At 47.1% G+C, this 21,223-nt stretch overlaps 1 protein-coding gene across 2 annotated transcripts in view; it reads left to right on the top strand.

The window, feature by feature from the left end:
* ANKDD1B (ankyrin repeat and death domain containing 1B) overlaps positions 1-21,223 on the top strand; it is a 679,018-nt gene that overhangs the window by 578,249 nt on the left and 79,546 nt on the right. For both annotated transcript variants that reach the window (XM_069627461.1, XM_069627462.1), the window contains one exon: positions 18,693-18,894. In XM_069627461.1, the coding sequence (XP_069483562.1) occupies positions 18,693-18,894 (202 nt within the window). The remainder of the gene's footprint in view (positions 1-18,692; positions 18,895-21,223) is intronic.

Genomic DNA, 21,223 nt, shown 5'->3' with positions numbered 1-21,223 from the left:
CTCTGCACCTCAGGGTTTCTTCTGGCATTGTTTAGGAGGACGTCCCGCCACTCCCCCGTGGCTACCGCTCTTTTCACTCGTAGGAATGCCTCGTCAGAGTTCGAGTCATCCGCAATGTCCTCTCTTGACAGGGCCACTGGCAGGGCTGATTCAACGACGAGATGCACCGCGTCTCCAGCGTCTGACATCTCTACAGGATTCTGGGCGTTCCTCGTGCCTGGGTGGCGGGACAGGTAGTCCGCGGGGTTATGAGTGCCCGGGCGGTACACCAACTTGACGCCGTATTCGATGAGGGACAGCATCCATCTCTCGATACGGGGAGGCGGCTTGGAAGATGTGCCAGACAGGATGGGAATCAGGGGTTTATGATCTGTGACCACGACAACAGGTTTGCCGAGGATGTAGATTCTGAAGTGTTTGCACCCCCATAGGATGGCAAGGGCCTCTCTTTCAATTTGTGAATACCGCCTTTCCGTGTCGGTGAGGGCCTTGCTGGCGTATGCTATGGGTCTCATGGCCCCTAGTTCGTCAGCCTGCATGAGGACTGCCCCTAGTCCGACAGGGCTGGCATCGACCACAATCTCTGATTCCCGGCTGGGGTGGAAGTAGGCCATTGTCTCCTGCTCTGACAGGGCTTCTTTGATGGCATTGAAGGATCTTTGTTCAGTCACTGTCCACTGCCAAGCCACGTCATTCATGGTAAGTGCCCTCCGTGGTTCTGACAGGGAGGCCAGGTCTTTGATGAATCGGCCGCAGTAGTTGACCATCCCTAAGAAGCTCCGAACCTCCGCTGGTGATGTGGGTGGAGGCGCATCTCTTATGTCTTTTACTTTTCCAGGGTCTGGGGATATGCCACCCGCATGGAAAGTGAACCCGAAGAATTCCAGCCGGCCCTTGAGGAATTCGCACTTTTCTTGGTGCAGGGTTAGGCCTACAGCCTGGAGCCTCTCAAACGTGCGCTCTAGCCGTTTAAGGTGTTCACTTTCCGACCTGGCGAAGACTAAGATGTCGTCGGACATGTTAATGACACCCTTCAGACCGGACAAGGCTCCTCTTATGGCATTCTGGAAGACCTCAGCCGCGGACGAGATCCCAAAGTTAAGTCTCTTGTACTGGTACAACCCCTCGTGCGTCGTGAACGTCGTAATGTACCTCGACTCGGGGTGCAGTTCCAACTGATGGTAACCGGATCTGAGGTCCAGTTTGGAGAAGACTTTGGCGCCTTGAAGTTCACCGACGATGTCATCTAGGGTGGTTGTAAGGTGGCGTTCCCTTTTGATGGCGGCATTTGGGAGCCTCATGTCCACGCAGATGCGTACAGCCCCCGGCTGTTTCGGCTTTGGGGCTACTACGATGGGCGAAACCCAAGGGGTGGGGCCTTCCACCCTTTCGATGATGTCTCGGTCGACCAACTGTTGCAGCTCCTCCTCCACTTGGGCCCTCAGGTGAAAAGGGATTCGGCGGTGTTTGAGGGCTGTCGGCCTTACAGACTTGTCGATGTGCAGGCGGATGGGGTCTGCGTTCAGTTTGCCGATGCCCTTGAAGAGACTCTCGAACTTGTGTAGCATGCTTTTCAGATCGGCGTGGTATACCCCAAATGTGAAATGGACAATGTCGAGCGCTTCTGACGCTGCACAGCTCAACAAGGAATGTGGGCTGACGTCGGTGACGAAGAATCTTGCTTTGATGGAGTTTTGTCCATGAGAGACTGGGGCGACAAACGCACCCTGGATGGGTAAGGGAGTTTCTCCACCGAATGCATATATTCTTGCTGTGGATGTTGACAGTTCCGGTGGGCCTGGTAGGGCTACATAATGTTTGGTGGCTAGCACGCAGACTGAAGCTCCAGTGTCGATAAGAATGGGGGTGGGAACGTCATTGATGTTGACGGTGCATGTGGGTTGGCGCCTCGTGCCGGGACCCTTCGCGATGCTGGAGATGAAGAAAACTTCTTCCTCCTCCTCTTCTTCTTCCGCGAGATCCAGGTCCTGCAGGCCCTGATCAATCGAGGAGATGCCTCTCACTCTGCGAGCACCTCCTCGTCCAACTCTCTCTGGTCCTCTCACTGCTGCAACGGGGGAAGCCGCACGGCACATCCTGGCAAAGTGCCCCGGTGTGCCACACCGGGCGCATGTTCTCGACTTCGCCGGGCAGTCACCGCTGTGGGGGAGGTCATACCCACAGTACGAGCACGATGGGGCATTGCTTGGTATGGACGTGGCGTCAGGCCTTTTCGGCGCCCATCTCGACCTACCCGCAGCCGACCGTCCTACTGCAAATGCGTCTTCGTTATGTCCTGGCCGCGAGGCAGCGTCCATTTTCGCGCCTCTGGCATCCGCCAGCTCATGTGCTCTGCCCAGGTCTAGAATTTGCTGGAGGGTCAGGCCAGGCTCCCTCAATACTTGCCTCCGAAGTTTTCCGGAGCTGCACCCCTGTAGTAGTTGGTTGCGGACCATTTCCTCCTCGTTGGCCCATCTGCAGGAGGTCGCCAGGTGTCTCAGGCGGGCGCAGAATTTGTCTAGGGGCTCATCGTCCAATTGTCTCTCAGCGCCCATGACAAACCTGTCAAAATCTACGTTAGCCATGGGGAGAAAATGGTCTTTTAGTGCCTGCTTGACTGCGTCATATGTGACCACGGGGATGACGAGGGAGTCGTAGATCTTGTGGACTTCTGCGCCTGCCGAATAGATCATGGTTGCAATTTTGGCGTCATCATCGTCCACCCCAGATGCCCTGAAGAACATATCTAGTCTTTTGACCCACAATAGCCACTTCGGGCCCAGCTTGGAAGGGGGGCCAGTAGTATCGAATTCCGGCATGGGGGCTAGGGAGCTACGAGCTCTGCGAGGGATTGGGGCGGCGGCACCCTCATCGTCAGCTCCTTCACCCATCTCAGCGCCACGTACTCACAGTTGGCTGTCTCGGGAGAGGGTGGCTTGCCCTGGCCTCGTGGCAGGGTTGGGTGCGAAATCCACTTCTTTCTTCTCAATTGCCACAGCCCTGCGCCTGCAGGACTGTGGGCGTTCCAAAAATTGCTCTTCGGTGTTCTCCGACGCCGTTGGCGAGTGGCGCACGAGCACCCAGTCGGGCCGCAACCACTGTCGCCACGTGTGACGGGGAGCGAGTGAAAGAGAAGATGGCCGCCGGCGCTCCGTGGGTCCGTAATACGGCAGACTTCCGTCTCTCCGAGGTCGTCGGGCACGGAAGTGGACCGTACCTCCTCGTCGCCAGTGTTGTGACCCGGGGGGCACTGTGGTGGAGTGTGGGCCCTCCCCAGATCTGGGCCCCTGCGCGCGGGTGTGCCGCGCAAGAACGAACACTGGAGACGTCCGCCTGTTCCGCCGCTCCGGCGCGAACTGCCCCGGGCGCCGCCTTTATTAACTGGCGCGCATGCGCCGGCCCGCGGGCCGCGCATGCGCGCTTCGTGTACCACGTACACAACAGGTAGGATGACACTTTCTAGCCATGTTTTCCTAGCCACTGAAATAGAATGTTCAGCACTTGTGCCCACTTCTCCGGGCATAGCCAAACTAGCGCATAGCAAGTGCTGTCAGGGCCTACAGCCCTAGAGCTATGCAAATTCATAATCGGTTTTGTGAGACTATCTAAGGTATAACTGCCACTCCAGATTGCCACATTGATTGGCAAAGCTTCCTTAACAATTACTTGCACACCCAATGTCTTTTTTACATGAAGAATCAATTTTTGTTCCTTTACACTATAAAAAGGCAATGTTTTCTTTTTTGTACCATTAATGACAGCCCATATACCCTGATTATTATTATTCTTTGCAAATGAAGCTACAGTGTGTCAAGTTTCATTTGCTTTAAATATTTGGTGCTGACATAGCCACAATTGATACTGTTTTTTGTCTACTTTTATTTTCCATGTAGCATCTCTGGTTTTGGAGTTCTTAAAGTCCCTGATCGTTATTCTTAATGGTTTTTTTAGCTTCATGAATAGCACTATCAAAGGTATTCTTCTTAGCATGGCTGGTATTCCATCTCTCACTATTACTTTTATATTTACGTTTTTGTATTGTTACTGCTTTGATTGTTCCAACCATCTGTTCAAATGTTTGGGTCATTTTGTCTTTGCAGTTGTCTATTAGTGAGACTGTATTTTCTATGAATGTGCTTAACTCGCATTCTGCCACCATTTTGACTTTGTCTCGTTTAATGGGGTTCCAAATAATATGGTTGCCTGTGATATTAATGCCTATATTATCATTTAATTGATAGTGATGTCTCCTTGAGAGTTGGTAGCGCTAGGTATAGAGGAAGGTGGTGACTTTCTTCATGATAACCTACTGCCATATCTATCGCCACTAAGTTGGCACTCTCATTAATAACTATATAATCAATTGTTGATAAACTAAGCCCACTTACTCGTGTAGCACTGCAATTACAATTGCTTACAGAGTTCCCATTTAACATAATCAATCGATGTTTACGGAACAGATTCGCCCAGGGTGTGCCTTGTGTGTTGGAAAAGCCGTCCCAGGAGGATAGCTCAGCGGCAGCGTGCTCGACTTGGAAACAAGACAACACGGAGCAACACAGGTTCGATCCCTGGGTCGCGCTTAGAAACCTCTGGGTATTAAGCGCGTTATAAATAATCTATCATATCATATCATATCATGCTCTATAGGAACAGAACATTACTTGTCTTTCTAGAGCATGCTCATTCGAATACACAATCTTGGCATTCAGGTCTCTGAGTATTATAATAGGTATATTGGGATCATTTTCTTTGAAGATCCTACTGGCAGTAGCAATGTTTACCTTATTATATGTACCAGTCAGAGGATTATATATATTCACTACTAAGAGAGAAGAGAGCTTAGGGTGAATGCAACTTATAGACACGGCTAGTACCATGGTAGTAGACCAGATTGTATTAGAGCCCATCCAAGGGTGCCTAATGGAGGTCAGTAGGCCTCCTTTCGGTAGGCCTCTGAGTCCCTTGGTTCCTAAGCTTTGTATTTATTGTGCAACGGCCGTCAATATCACATTGGTCATAGAGCCACGTTTCTTGTAGGGCAACTATACAAAAATGGTCAATGTTTGCAAGCATTCCATTTTCACTTACGTAGTGCAAATTCCCTCTCGTGTTCCACGACATCACCACATCGATGTCATCAAGATTGATTCTCAAAATGAGTCTTGAAGGCTACCAGCAACCATTAAAAAAATGAAAAACTAATGCAATGGACCTTGGCAAATGAGAATAGAGAAACACTCTTACATAACGAGTTGTACGTCGCTAGTATCAAAAAAAGGCTGTTTGATTTAAACCAATTCAGCAGTTCCTAACAGTGTTTGTTCATATCATAAAGCGGATAAACTAATTCACATTTGTTACACATCCACTTGTTCATTCCACCATCCATATAAACTTTCAAACATACACATTCAATGCACACATATACACAACATGGGTTGTTTGAGGACCCTAAAAAGTCAATGGGGGTCAGTACGAGTTTGGAGGTAGGCATGGGTCCGGTCTCACTGAATGGGGACTTCAGTAAACCATTCCCCATTCCCATTTGAGCCCCCATAGGGCTCAATGGGAATGGGGAAGGCGCTAATTACGGGACCGCAAATTGCGGGCCTGTTATTAGGTCCAAGGTCACTTAACGGGTCCCGCAAAGAACGGCTGGTCAGACCAGCCGTTCCTGCTGGGACCCGCTAAGGGACCTCCAAATAGGGCGGTAAGGGTTTACCAGCACCGGCATCCTTACCGGTGCCGGTAAACCCTTACCGCCCAACTCGTAATGACCCCCAATCACTAAATAATTGCCTCACACCTATATCCACTCTAAGTATGTATTTAAATCAAATAGCATTCTGCTTATTTAACAACATCTACATATGTTTCGGTCATCTGATGATGGCAGGTTGTTTAGCCTAATCTTTGGCTACCTTCTTCAGGATGAGGGTAGGATTTAAATAATGCCTATCCCTGGAGTGTCATCTGGTGGAAGATGTCTTCTAGCACAAATCACCTATACCGAATTTTGGGAGTGGTGTCAACAGTGGAGTTTATCCTCAATGCTCCTGGGATATGCTTTCTAGAAGCCTGGTCTTTGAGAAAATCAAATGTTGGTAGGGCACCGTGGGTGTCACAAATCACCAAAATACTTCATGCTCGATATCACGTTGTGAATACTATGACGTAGTGCCACTTGTTCTTTCAAGGATCATGGCAAAGGGTGATCGAAATTATCGTTTGTCGGGAAGAATCCTCAGCGGATTGGATGTTCTATAGTTTCTGTGAAAGTGGCTGGCTCTGAATGTAAGAACCCAAGTTGAAACCGATTTCAAGAGGGCACAAACCGATTGCAAGAGGGCAAGAAACGGCCCTCTTGCAATCGGTTTCAACTTGGGTTCTTACAGGAGAGCAATGTTTTCCACTTCAACACCACTCTCTCTCTTCTTTATCACTAGTACAATGCTTTTTACTACAACACTGCTTTTCCCCGACTACGGTAAGATCGCCTCTCACTATTTTGACTACCAAAAATAATAAACAAAAAGAAATGGAAAAAAGGACTTACAACATATAACAATTCATCAAACCATAAGTCTCATAAGACAAATCTTTCACTTTCATTCGGTTTCAATTAACCTCCTAACACCGAACAAAACTCAACAACCTCAACAACATCTCTGACTCCATACACCTCTTGCACAATCCCCCAAATTTAAAAATATATTTTCCCCTGCATCCCCCCTTGTTTTCTCGCTAAGTGCACTCACATAAATAGATGTTCTTTGAAGCTCTCTGAAGCGGTGCCTCGTCAAATAGCCTGCACAGCTGGACCATGGCACTTTGTCTGAGTATGCCACCAAGGCGCTCACAGAACTGCACCAGTCATGCAACCACACCAGTTAGGAAAGGGGACAAGAGGAGGAGGTAGTGGACACATTTTTGTTATGTTATGTTATTTGGCATTTGTATAGTGCCTTTTACCAATGGTGTGATTCCAAAGCTCTGTGGGCTGAACACCCTCAGAGACCGCAGTCCAGGTCAGTGGAGAGAGTAATGTAGTAAAATGTGCTTGGGTCACTCGGTATATATGCAGCCAGTGTGGAATAAGTGGTGTGCAGCTGCATGCTAGTGCTAGGTGTCGTGCAGTGGTTGTGTGAGATGGAGGTGTATACATATGTGTTCAGCTAGGCCGAATTAATTAAGGGGTATAGCTGCATTCTATTGCTAGTTGGTGCAGAGAAAAGAGTGAGCATAATGGTGTGTTTGAGTGTCTGTGTGCTTTCCAGGGGATCAGGGTTGAAAGCCTGTGATCCAAAGGTTCGACAGAGAAAAGACCGAAGATTATTTTTCTGAAAGACTGAAGATTATTGTTCCAAAATAATCTGCAGTCTTTTCTCCCCTGAACATTTACAACCTGGCCCCCGCCCCCACCCACACCCTTACTTATCTTGTGTCCCTGCAACACCTGTTCCCTTTCACTTCCGATCGGGAACCGGCACCGCAGGGTCCTTCAATTATTTTGGGGGGGATGGCTGCACAATAAAGTGAGCAGGGGTGCAGGGGACACCCCTGCAGCGCACAGCACCGAATGCGTGATGTGGTAGACATTTTCGGCCGCTAGGAATTTTCAAATAGCCGAAATTCAGCCAAGTCACACAGTCAGGCTTTTAAGCTCAGTCATTTTGGCCAGTTCCCTTTCCAGGGGGACCCCGTTCCTGTTGAGCTTCCAGTGCCTGTCGAGGGGTTGGAATCTCACTTTGGCTGTTAGGCTGAGGTCCCCCCTGTGTCTTGGTGGGTCAAATTGCTTTGGCGAAGACTGACAGGTGGTGACAGGCAGATCTGTCCCAATGCATGTCAATGGGACAGATCTACACCTACTGCATAGGTTCTAGACACGTCCTCGGTTTGTAGTTCTGCTAGATGGGTTCCACGATAGGTAGTTCTCCTAAGTACATTCGCAGATAGGTAGGATTAGCAAAGAATAATTGCTAGATGGTCCTCGGTATATAGTTCTGCTCAGGGATTTACAGATGTGTAGGATTAGCAAGCGAGGGAATTTCCTGGACTGATAGCGTAGTGCACATTTGCAGAGAAATGATCAAGTTCATAAGTGCTATTAGTGCTGGTGTTGGTGGTTCTGCTAGATAGATTTCCGGTAGGTAGTTCTGCTAAATACATTCCCAGATAGGTGCGGTTAACAAAATAAGTGCTTGGCGGTCCCCAGTATCTAGTACTCATACGTCCTGCCCCCTTTCCTCCATCCTTGTGGGCGTCCCTCAACTTGGGGACGGTACCAGAACCGTTGGCAGTGAAAAACGTAGCTTTCCCTTTAAATTTTGTATAGAATGCAGGGATTGGCCTTGGGCGTTGGAATGCCCCGCCGAGGCCCCGCACTCTGGCGCCTCACCTCAGTCCTTTTTTCCGCACAGACAGTGTCGGACCTGGTAGCCAGAGCAGAGACTTTTTTAGCTTACTGCATGCTCCCTGTTTGTTTTTCAATCCTTATTTCACTTCCCTTTGGGGCCTCACCTCCCCGGCATATGTCTGCCACAAGAGGATTAATGAGATCTGCCTCTTGCAACCGCTCATTCCGGGCCTCGGACTCCCATGCACTCAATCTTCAGTGTTTGGGGCCCAACCACCGCTGGGACTCATGTGCGGCCTGCAGCGCTCTTTGTCACATGGTATTGAAGAATCGTTTTCGTGGTGAGGAAGATCTTCCATACTTCTTCTCTACCCCACCTTAAGGACTTTGTCTCAAGGACCTCTCCTCAAGACACGGTAGGACCTCTGTTCAGCGGAAATGTGCCACATGGCCATGCTACATGGTACATATCTGGTGGCCAGCTTATCTAATTCCCATGATTAGCTGAATCCGAAAATATGTACATTATGGCAGTTGCTGGTACATTTATGAAGTTGTGATGCATAACTAGTTTTTGCCAAAAATTTGAAAGGGGAACAAATGGCGATTACAAATGGGAATTGCTATATATTGCTGCAGATCCCTAAACCAATCCTGACTTGGAGGCTGGGTTTGGGAGGATAGAGAAGGGTAACTGTCCAATCCTAGTTTCGTGCATTATTGCAGGGTTCTCCCCCAAGATGGTAAAATTGGTGGTGTCATCAAAGCTATCTAAGGGGGACTGCAGTAGGAGGAGGAAGACACACACAGACAGGGACAGACAGCAAGACAATGAAGGCTGCTGAAACTTACCATCTGACAGCTGTAAGGAAACACCAGAGGAGATTCCTGAGAGTGCATCTGAGTGGAGCTGTCTATTTCTAGGAAGGCCTCAAAGCGGACTGGGTCCTATGGGGGGGTGGAAGGCCATCTTTGAGAGAGGAGTGACAGACCCCTGCCCTATCTTTCCAGAGTGTCCTGAGATGCAGCTGGCTTTGCTGAACTTAAAACAGAGGCTTTCTATGTAAGTAGAACTGAACCCTTGGAACCCAAACAGTGGGGGAGTCTGCTTGTCTTAAATCCTTTCCCTTTATAGTGGGCGGGGGTGAGGGGGATTGTGACGATCCTTAGCCTATTTAACTAAAAATATTAATTTAATTAATTCCCCATTTGACAGAACACTACAGGTGAATTTTGTTAAAATTCACAATCAACAAAGCTCACTTCCTAGTGTGTGAAAACTATAGCCTATAACTTAATTGGGTAATCCTTGTCCTGTTGACCCCTACTTATTTAAGCAAGAGGGGTGTCTTTGTTCTCAAATCAGTCCCACCTTTTTTCCAGCTTCCCCAACACAGGCCTTTCAGTGGAAGGGGGCCTGAAATCCAAAATTCACCAAATCATTCCAATTTTTCTGTCTGACTTCCTCAATACAGAACAAAGTAGGGGGGGGGGAGTCTGAAAATCACCATGCGTTTATTTTAAAACAAAAGTGTGGGCAAAATCATAACTGACATATGTATTTGTACCAATCTTGAAATCCTACTGCTAGCCTTTTAAGCCCACAGGAAAATCAAAATCACACAACACTACATGATAATTGCTTTCACTATTGATCAGTGTAATTATTTTTTCAAGTGAACTTTGCTGAAAGTGAAGAATTGTGATTGTGTTTTTTTCAACTCACTTTTGAGATTCATTCATGCTGGGAGAAGTTGATTGTGTTATGCCACGGATAAAGTGGTGTTTGACATTTTCTTGTGAATTTCTATTACTTTAAATTTAAATAAATACCAATATATGTCCTGTACGCCGGCCTGGTTCTTGGCTCATTGTTAGCTCAGGTCGAGGGAACCAAGGGGCATGATATGCGTATGAAGTAGGACTGAAGTAAATAATCTGTTAAATAGTTTGTTGTGTGACACCTTGAGTGGGGAGGGAAGGAACTCCCTGTGTTGATGGTGGTCTCTCAATAAACTGTTACACATTTTAATCCATCCTTGCATCATCAGCAGTCATCAAAACATATTTCCAGAATGTCCATGTTTGATGATGTTTGGAAGAGTATTGGAATCTATTGTGACATCACTCACTGTATAGTTTTTGGAGAGTATATTAAGTAAAATAAAACAGTTCCAATTCTCCTTACCCAGCCATGCATCATAAACAACCTCCTAGTATCGGCTTGGGCTTTGAAATCGATTGATTGGAACCTTGTTTACTGGCTAGTCCTTTTAAAGAAACAACTCAAGTTCTCTTTATCCATTTATCCCCATCAATAAAGATCTCAAAATGGACATTTGCCTGATCATGTCTCATTGTGTTCTAGAAACTATTGGCACATCATTCACTGGACAGCCCATTTGTATGCCTGCTCTAGTTACATGAGCAACCTTCTAATGTGCGGGAGCAGAGAATGCAGGCTTTATCTGCTTATAAAAAGCCTTCATTCCATGCTCCCTAGCTGCTACGAGCACAGCAGCAAGCCACCTCCAAAATCCCCCAAAGGCCCTTGCTGCCCACCGGTGACATGTATGTTACTTGCCAGTATGCCCTGGCATGGCCAGTGTTTGCAAATGGAATTGTTAGTATGTGCGGCCATTGAAATTGTGAAGATGTCACTGCATGAGAGTGATGCTTTCTCCAGCTTCTTGATAGTAAATGGTTGGCCGTTTGCCGGGCACAGCTGTCAGCAGGTAGCAACCCTTCAGTCTTTAGAGTGCATGTTTGCAAAAAGCCTCTTCATTCACCTTGGCTCCTTCCATCATCTTGTATCCCCATTCCTCTTCGACTTTCAGCTTCCACCCTCTGCCACACTTATGCATTTACTTTTTAACTTTGTATCTCTGATGCCCCATATCAGTTTCAAAGGAAAGAGGCAAGCGTCTTTTTTCTCTCACTTTTTCTATTTTCTCCAGTGGCCATCTTTGTCTTTTGCGAAACAAAACTGGCAAGCATTTTTTCCTAAATAAATGCTGCTATTAATCTACCCCTTGTTGCGGATGTTAAAGGCAATAATGCCTTTGGTGACGGTCTCTGTTGGGATGATAATGGCCCACGTGTTGGACCTGAGGGGTAATCTGTTACCCGAATCTTCCCTCATTCATAATGGTAACACATTCTGATTCGGATATGTTTCGTTCATTCAGTAATTTTTGATTCCATAAATGGATTGGATTGGTGTTGCCCCTGTACCATATCTTAAAACATGCCTTCCAAGTGGAGCATTAATTCTTTATTTGGTTCCTATGGAAGGCAGGAAAATGTAAAAACTCCTGGAGTTCTTGGCTGGTATCAGTATTTCATCGCCATAGACCTATCACGGTCCATCCCCTCAAACATCAGGTACAGACCAACCTGCCTAAGGCGTTGGGTCCCATGGGGGCCTTAAAGGCTCCAAGGAATCTCGCAGGGGCTTCCTGGACTCAGTCCTGGTGCAGTTGGTGCCGGGCTCATACTGCCATCGCCAACATGGCACGTTTCAGGCCCAGTGAGGCACGTGTGAACCAATTTGAGGCAGGCTGAAGGGATTATTTGCCGTGGGACTATTTGCTTGGGTGTGTTTGCTGGAACTACTTTACCTGGGGACTACTTTCAGAAGACTATATAAGCCACACCCTTCATACAGAACATGCTTCGCATTATTCTGCACTCCTGCAGCGTAACGCTCACCGTGTCTGCAGCTTCATGCCAGCTATCAGCCACGCCCGTCCAGTTGTCTCGAGCTACCTGCAAGGAAGAGTTAGAAAGGAGAGCAGAACAAGATACTTACCTGACTCTTCTTCGCGGCCGCTGGGTGTCCACGCTTCTTCAGAGCTGAAAGGGAAAGGACACCAGATTAGCCTTGCAGACACGCGATCTTCATTGCAGATCAGCGCCACGCTAATACTTACCAGCGAACCATCGGAACATCATCACACGATCACCGCTCCATCTTCCGATCGCCACTCCGGAACTGCCGCATCTGTAAAACAAAAAGAAGGCATCAGGTTAGCGGTGCAGTGGGGAAGGCCTCATTTAGACTTATAATCCTGCGCAAGGCAGCTCTCACCTGAAGGCAGCAATCTTCACGGCCTCACAATTCTTCATCACGCAACCTTTGTCCAGGAGATTCCGTCCCTGCAGAATATAAAAGCAGCAGGTTAGTTGTGCAGAAAACTATACCGGGTGGAAAGACTTTTGCATAGCACTGGCGAAAATCTTACCTTGGGAAGCCAGCTATCAAGGACCTCGCTCCATCGTAAGCACGAAGAAGAAACCTGTAAAGAAAGGTACAGAGTGACCTTTTACAACTTGAACTCTTTAGCTATCCATATCTTTGGAATAAGACTTACCATTGAGTCACAGTTGTCTGGAACTTAATAGGATCAGTGAAGTAACTAGATCCTTGAACTACTACGCACCCCTGTGAATAGTGGCAGGACGGAGAGCCCGCTATTCATAACTCAAAGGTGAGATATAGCAGTGGGGGTGCAAGAGGACGCCACGGGAGGCAGGAGTTGCCCTCATCCAAATGGTTGGGTAACCTGTGATTTAACTTTCTAGGGAAGCCTGCTTTCGTAACGAAGCCAGAGGGGAGCACAAGACACCACTCATCACCGGATCGTCCAGCTCCGTTCGGCGCCCCTGTGGAGATCAGGTGAGCGTAACAAGACCGCAGGTATATATTGTTGAGCAATCCCGGTTTCAGGATTAGATGCCTCTCGCGATTCCGTCTCCACAAGCAAAACAGTCAAAACAACAATTGGCTCATCCAAGGTCACCCACCCCAAGAAGACGGACACTTTGCTTCTTGTATGAAAGACCACTAAATAGAATCAAGGGGAAACATTAACCATGAGGCCAGCGCTCCTGAGAACAGCCCAATTATGCTGTGGTAGAACTCATGGAGGCAATAGATGATTTAATGCTGCCTTCCCCAGCCCTGAAGAAAGTGGTTCATCTGCCTAGTTCCACTGAAACGGTCAGCTTACTTTTCGGACTGTGATCTGGCACGAGATGGATTGTGATTCCACATATTTCTGCTATACTACAGTTCTATCCTCCTACAAATTAAATAAGAAGAAGATTATGATATATGATGACTGTACGTTAGGAGCCCAGCAAGGTGATAACTGCTTCACGTACTAGTATTGAGGAGTTTTGAATACACCATTGTGGTCCACTCATCTCTCTGATGCTTCTTTTAATTGCTCAACAATATATACCTGCGGTCTATGGCAATGAAATACTGATACCGGCCAAGAACCTCAGGACTTTTTACATTTTCCTGCCTTACACAGGAACATGATAATGGCCCACCACACTTTTTAAGGGCCCTCGAGTAACTTGATGGGTGGGTGGTTAGCACCCAGCACCCATTTTTACCTAAACAAACACCTTTGATTATCTTCAGCCATATATCTGCATTAACAACCACCAAACACAGGAATTCCAAAATGGCTGTTGGTTTGATAATGTCTGGTTTTGTTATTAAACCTATTGTGGCATGATTTAATGGATAGCCTTTTTAAAGAGGATATCTTGCCAAGGATATCCCTTATAACATTCATAAAGCATTCTCATTGGACAGTCTGAAGTTTATAAAACCGGTAGAGCCTGCATATTTCCAGAACATCACATTCTAAGCCTACCCAGAGCCCATTCCCCATGACCGCCTAGGTGGATTTATATACTGCAGAGGGCTCTGTCCATACCTAACTGCAGCCCATTCCCCACGACCCCCAGGCATATTTATACACTATCAACAGGCCCGTGCATACACAGGTTAATGTTAATCCCAAAAGTGGAGTGGGCAACACTTTCAGAAAGTATGGTACGCTAACCCACCTGTCCTAAAAGCATATAAAGAGATACCTTGCATAGACCATTTATGCTCTTTTTTTATCAGTTGCACATTAGTTTGGGCTATAGGTGTCGTCTGTGAGCATAAACTATTGCAGTAAAATACTGATTCATGTATACATAGGGAGAAAGGCTTTTGAAGAAGGGCACAGAGAAATGACATTTGTGCAGGGATATATACTGTTGTTTGGTTATAAACCCACACATTCCTTGCCCATTGCCGTGCTAATCCCTATGACTAGTCCCACCCCATTGCTGTCTTTCCTCGCCCTCAAGCTCTTTGCATGGGAAGTCTTTGAGGTCTGAGCTCTTCCATGCTGGTGGCCATATTGGAGATGCACTTAATTGTTAGCTTGTGAGGAAAATCCTTGATTCACAAAACTAAGTCATTTGTTTTGAAATGTAGGGCGTACAAATAATGTTGTTAATTTTTTCATTACGTGTTATGAAATCATTTTGATCATATTTTGAAAATGGTTACCTTTCCAAAGAGAATATGTATTCGTGAAAACATGTTTCCAAATTGTAACATGTTAACCGCTCCAAAGATTTTTGTGTTAAGTGTCAACATTCCGTTTTCTTTAGTAACAGACGGGTAGCAGTGAATCACAAACATTCCTTTTAAGATGACTGCTGCATTCACTGTCGAGCCGCATGAAAACATCATGCTGCCCTCTCCTTGGTTGCTCCGGGAAGGGATGGGGGTGTATCACAGGTCCCTGTTGTGGAACTGCCGAGCGGGCAGGCTCCCTCCTGCCCTAGCACCCACTGTATACACATAGCCATTCTCAGCACAGCTTCATTTTAGAGTATCTTTCCAAGGCTAGTTGCAAGCAGTGATCTATGCAGACATGTTTCTTGGCAGGTATTTGTGTCAGCAAGATGTGTAGTTGCTAGTTGAGCGTGACTATAAGTGCAAGGGCAGTTTGGGAAGGGAGACGTTGATAGATGGCTGGTCGCAGCATGCATGCTGGGGTCCGGTGTTTCCTGGATTCATCGCTCACCCCCGTTTTTAGGGGTTGGTCTTTTCATATATAAAAGGCTTTTACATCTGACATGTTACTGGTCGGAGGTTTAGGGTCAAATGTCAGACACAACAGATCAGAGACTCATCCAATTACACAGGCCTCTACACTACAGCTGCGTCCAAATGATGTTAGTCAACGACACATTGGGCCTCATTACACGGATGGCGGTGGACCAAGGTGCTAAATAGCACCTTGGTCCATGCCGGTTAAATACCGGCACCGCCTTGGTGGAAAGGGGAATTACCGCCCTATTCCAAGGTTGGTGGGGCGGTAATTCCCCCTTCCCCCATTGCCCTTCCCCATTCCCATTTTTGCCCCATAGGGCTCAATGGGAATGGGGAAGGCGCTAATTACGGTACCGCAAATTGCGGTACCGTAATTAGCTCCCTGGGTCCCTTTGCGGGTTGGATTTTAACGCCTGCAAAAAGCAGGCGTTAAATTCCCCAACCCGCAAAGGGACCTCGTAGTAAGGCGGTAAGGGTTTACCGGTACCTGTAAAATACCGGTACCGGTAAACCCTTACCGCCTACCGAGTAATGGGGCCCATTATATCGTTTGCTTCAATTATTCTTCACAACAGTTTTAACATATTCTTTGATGGATAATAGATATCCTAAAATGAACAAAAAGCTAAACATGTTGATCTGTTCACTTAAAGATGTATGTGCTAAAGTGGCTTTCTCCAAAGGCACTTCTGGAAGTGACCCGGCCCTCACTGGGAGGGCCAGGCTCCTCCAATAGATACCCCCTTTAAAGCCTTTCACATCAAGTGAGGTGCTAATTTAATATATTTATACCCCATATAAAATTCTACGTTCAACAACATTCAGAACGCGATGACTCTTGTGTCCCAATTTTAATGTCCTGGCTATGAAGGTGTGTGAATTCATAAGGGACCACAGCGGGCTGCTATTGTGAAAAAGAACACAGAATGGAATATTGAACCTTACGGGCCTCATTACGACCCAGGCGGTAAGTTACCACCTGGGTCGTACCCTTACCACCATGGTGTAAACTACGTTTACACCATGGTGGATGGCGGATTTACCACCCCATTCCAAGGTGAGTGGGGCGGTAAATCCCCATTTCCCATTTACCCTTCCCCATTCCAATTTTTGCCCCATAGGGCATAATGGGAGTGGGGAAGGCGCTAATTACGCCACCATACGGTGGCGTAATTAGCACCATGGTCCCTTAGCGCCATGGATTTTAACGCCTGCAAAAAGCAGGCGTTAAACTCACCATGGCGCAAAGGGACCTCGGAATCAGGCGTTAAGGGTCGGCGCCGTTTACGGCGCCGTTAACCCCTTAACGCCTGACTCGTAATGAGGCCCTATGTATAATGTCTTTGAAAACTGGTAAATTGAATATATGAACTTTATGCAAGTTGTTCACAAGAGGTTCTTCCAAACTCCTGGGTCATCCTAACCTAGGAACCATTCCCATGTAACTTCTCATACCATTTCTCCTTATCTGTACTACAAAAAAATGGTTCTGTTAGGAAAGAAAAATGCAACTCCCAACTAACATTAAAGGCAAGCCCCACCTTCTCCTTTCATCAATCAATCTCATCATTGAATGCATACAGACTCCTCTTATCATCGCCCCTGGTGCCTATGCCCCCTTGCCCCCCACCTCTGATCTCCTTTCCCGCGTCTTTTGTTGAACCTTTGTTGGACCTTATTGTCCAAACTACGCCTTCACGTCATTGAGGTTGTGGCGTGCGCAATATACATATTATAAATAAATACAACTACTCAAAGCTCATCCATTTTTTAGACTTGTTGTTTGGCATGTTGGTTTTTATTTGTATGCAAGCGACTTTCACAAACTCGTTTCAAGTAAGCTGAATGTATGGCCATTGTGTTGTCCGCCCAAATTAAAAATGCGCATGTGCTTAAATGCCTAGCAATGGTTTTACAATTCTATGCTAGAAAGTATGGGCAGCAGGAGCACTAGGGCGCCCTCTCGTGGCGCCCAGAGGTTATACATGTCTCACTTTACATACTAACAAAACTGCCGTGTTTAACTCAAAGCTTTTCATGAACACAAACATGGGGTATTGCTGGCAAAATTCATGAATTGCAGTGAGCGTCCATTTTACTGTAATCTTCATTATCATACACCGACTAAGAGCATATCTTTCAAAAACAGAAAAATAAATGCATCTGGCAGTTTCAGCAGCAAGAGAGACTCATGCACTTAATTTTTCTTGAACGCACAAACCTTTTTTCAATAAGACGCCATCTCCGGGTCGCATTCAGAAACCTTCCTCGAGAAAACAAGGTGTACCCCATTATACCATTTAAGGGGAGCGGGGGTTGTGGTTCCGGTGGTTGCCACAGCATCTTTGCAGCCATATTTTGTATTCACGGCCATTTGCCGCAATTTACGCATTTCCCTCCTTTGCGTTGCTGAGCAGAGTCCTGGCGAAGTGCCGTCGAGAGAAGGCGGAGCTAATTCTGATAGCCCTGATGTGGAAAACTCAAGTGTGGTTTCCGTGCCGAGAGTACGACACGGGGCTCGCCTCCCTCAGCCTTATCAACGACATTCGTCTGGACGGAAAGCCCGTTCTATGGCCTATGTTTAGTCTGCTCTCCCGCGCACTGCCTGCGTGGAGATAAACACTAGTTCTGCTAGTCGCTCGGCATATGCTGAAAAGCGTATCTGTCAGTCACTGCTTACACACTTCTATTATTGTTAATCTAACATTCTTACATATATGTCTCCCTACTCCTAGGTCTGACAGTTTGTCCTGTCTAACTTCATTAGCTTAACCTTGCGTCTCCGAGTAGTTATGTACTTATCTGCTTGAAGAGCAGGAAAAGAAGAGAAGGAGCTTAAGGAGAGGATGTGGTCATAACATGGAATAGTGTTAGAAGGACTACAGAAACCATGGGACTTGTAGTTTAAAACAAAGAAAAGGAAAGTGCTGAAGGGAAAGTCACTTTTTCAGTTTTTCTTATGTTTATAGTTGAAACTGCTGAAGAGTGAATAAAGAAGTTGAAGCATAATGCTTGCCTCCAGCCTTGCCATAGAATCATACACAGGTAGTCAATTTATGAAACGTACATACAAAATGATACTAACAATGAAAATGAACTGTCATGGCAATGACATGCCACATGTAGTCAATTTATGAAACATGCATACAAAATGATACTGACAATGAAAAAGAACTGTCATGACATGCTACATGCCCATCTCATAGGTTCTGTTCACACCTCATCACCATTAATTTACACACAGGCGCATGTAGACATATCAACACTATTCATTGCATTGCATAAAGGTTTTCTGTGTCATCCTAACACCCCTACTGGTTTGCATGCATGTTTTGACTTGTAGTGGTAAAAGGAGGCTGCAATAGATTGTTGGAGTGTACGTGTCTGAACTTTAGTCTTGCATTCTGTTTCCCTCAGAGATATCTGGAATCCACAGAGAAAGCTGAGGAAAACACCCTCCTCTCCTTTAAACAAGACCACTCTGCGCAGACTGCCCATATCCGTTCCGCCCTTTGGAATCTCTCTTACACCCGCTTAAAGCCACAGGAGTGGAAGAAATTGGCCTATTTGTGGAACTTTACGGAGGCGCAGATCAAAGCGATAGAAGGGCAGTGGACAGGTAAAGATGCATATTTTGCACGATGATGGCTGAATCCTATAAAGCCCAATAAAGTTCAATCCTGCTGCGCAATGTTGCACATGCGTTTGCACCAATTCACAAGCACTAGAATGACATTTGCGTAAACTGGAAGGACAGCTCAGGGGCAGTGCAGGTTAGATCCCTGGCCCAGCGCTTAGAAGCTGGATGAGTCCTGCATTAATCAATATTAAGCCATATTTAAATCACTAATGTACTAAATTAAAATGCTGATACAAAATTGCTAGACAATGGCAATATATTTGATACAGTCCATAAAGTATATTCCAGGGACTGTGACAGGCTCTCTCTCTCTCCTGTCTCCTCTCTTACTCTGGCCACCAACTATCAGCTGCTAGGCCATTCCACCCACTTCCTCTCGGAATGGGCTGTCCTGGCATCTTCTGTCCTTTTCTCTGCCTCCCAACTCCTGCTGGGCGATCTCAACATCCATCTTTACTCTCCTGACTCTTCAGGAGCTTTCTGCAAACTATGTGTCTCTCTCTCTCTCTCTCTCTCTCTCTCTTCTACCCTCTGGTCCGATGTACAGTGCTGGCCACACCTTCGATGCTCTCATCTCCACAGACATCCCTCTCTATCCCGCTCACTACTTCAGCCTTATGGACTGATCACTCTCTTCTCTCCTCTCCTCTCACTTGAAGGCACAGAAACTGCTCTTCTGAACACCTGTGAAGTCCTGCTCTCAAACCTTGACTCTAACCCTGCCTCTGTCCTCATTCTCTTTGACCTCTCATCTGCTTTTGATACAGTAAACCACTACATCCTGATCTCCCATCTCCGTGATACCCTGGGCATCACAGATCAGGCGCTGGTGTGCCCTGCATCCTTTTTCTCTGACCGTCCTCCCAAGGTGGAACTTGGGTCCTTTCTCTCCGCTGTCACTCTCTCTACTTGTGGTGTCCCCCAGGGATCTAATCTATCCCCCTGGTTTTTCAATGTCTACATGGCCCCTATGGCCCACAAGATCTCTGCCTTCACCTCCAACTTTCAGCGTTATGCGAATGACAGACAGCTCTCTTTCAGGCTACCCTCTGCCTCTTCTTCCTCCTCGCTCATTCCTGACTGTCTGTCCGCAATTCAGTCCTGGTGTGCTGCTAATGATATCTGCCTTAATGCCAGCAAGACAGAGATTGTCCTCATTGGGACCCCTGCTCCCACTTTCCCACTCTCACTCTGGACGGTCTGCTTTGGTCCTGCGCCCCCACCCACCAGTAAGGCAAAACATCTGGGGGTCAACTTCGACTCTACTCTCTCCTTCTGTTCTCACATCTCGGACATGTCCAAAGAGTCTCACTACCAGCTGCACCTCCTCAGAGGTATTCTACCTTTTCTTACCTTCCCCCAGAGGCTCACTCCAGACTGGACTACTGCAGCAGTTTCTTTCTGAATCTTCCTACTTCCACTCTATAACCTATTCGACTTATCCAGCACAGAACCACGAGACTTATCCTTGGCCACAAGCCCAGGGACTGCATCTCTCTGGCACTGAAATCTGTCCACTGGCTCCCGGTGGCTGCAAGGATCAAGTTCAAGTCCCTCTGCATAGTACACAAGGCTTTCTGGGGCCGGGGCCCTTACTATCTACAACACTCTCTTCCCAAATACTCTCCTTCCAGAGCCCTCCACTCAGCCTCCTCTCCTCCAACTCTCTGTGGGTGAGCTTTTTTTCCAAACAGAGATTTGGGGGTAGATCCTTATGCTCTGCAGGTGCCTCCCTCTGGAACAGACTCCCTGACTCTCCGTCTTGAGCTGGACCTCCTTAAATTCTGGAAACTCCTCAAGACCTTCCTCTTTTTCTCTCCCTCTTCCCTGCTAACCTCCTTTCTCTTCACTTCTTTCCCTCCTTTTTTCTCTTCCCCAACCTGCTCAGTTCTCTTACTGGTCGCCTGGTGCACCTCCAGAGCCTCACAGGTCCCAGGCTCCCCGCCAGCCGTGCACTTGCCTCTGAGCCTCTGCCCTCCACTTGGCACTACTGCCATATGCTCCATGAGAGGGGCAACCACTCCACACTTAACCAAGGCCCCTGCTGGACTAGGCACATGTCCTCCTCCCCGTCCCTCGCATTTCCTGTTCTGTGCACTTGCACAACCTTAAATGTACTAGGCCTAGCAAGTCTGTCTGTCCGTCCTCCCTCCCTCTGTCTCCCCTCCCTGCCTTGGCCGTGCCTGAAATATTCATGTATAGGCGCATTGGATGACCAACCACCAAGCAATCTGAAATGTCGACAGGCCTAGTACTGTAGTTTAGTGTTCTGTATGTTCCTTTCCCTCTCCCCCTTCTCCCTCACTCT

Source organism: Ambystoma mexicanum, chromosome 6p (assembly GCF_040938575.1).
Source record: "Ambystoma mexicanum isolate Mex_15411 chromosome 6p, UKY_AmexF1_1, whole genome shotgun sequence".
Classification (NCBI taxonomy): domain Eukaryota; kingdom Metazoa; phylum Chordata; class Amphibia; order Caudata; family Ambystomatidae; genus Ambystoma; species Ambystoma mexicanum.
This window is presented reverse-complemented; position numbering and strand designations above follow the sequence as displayed.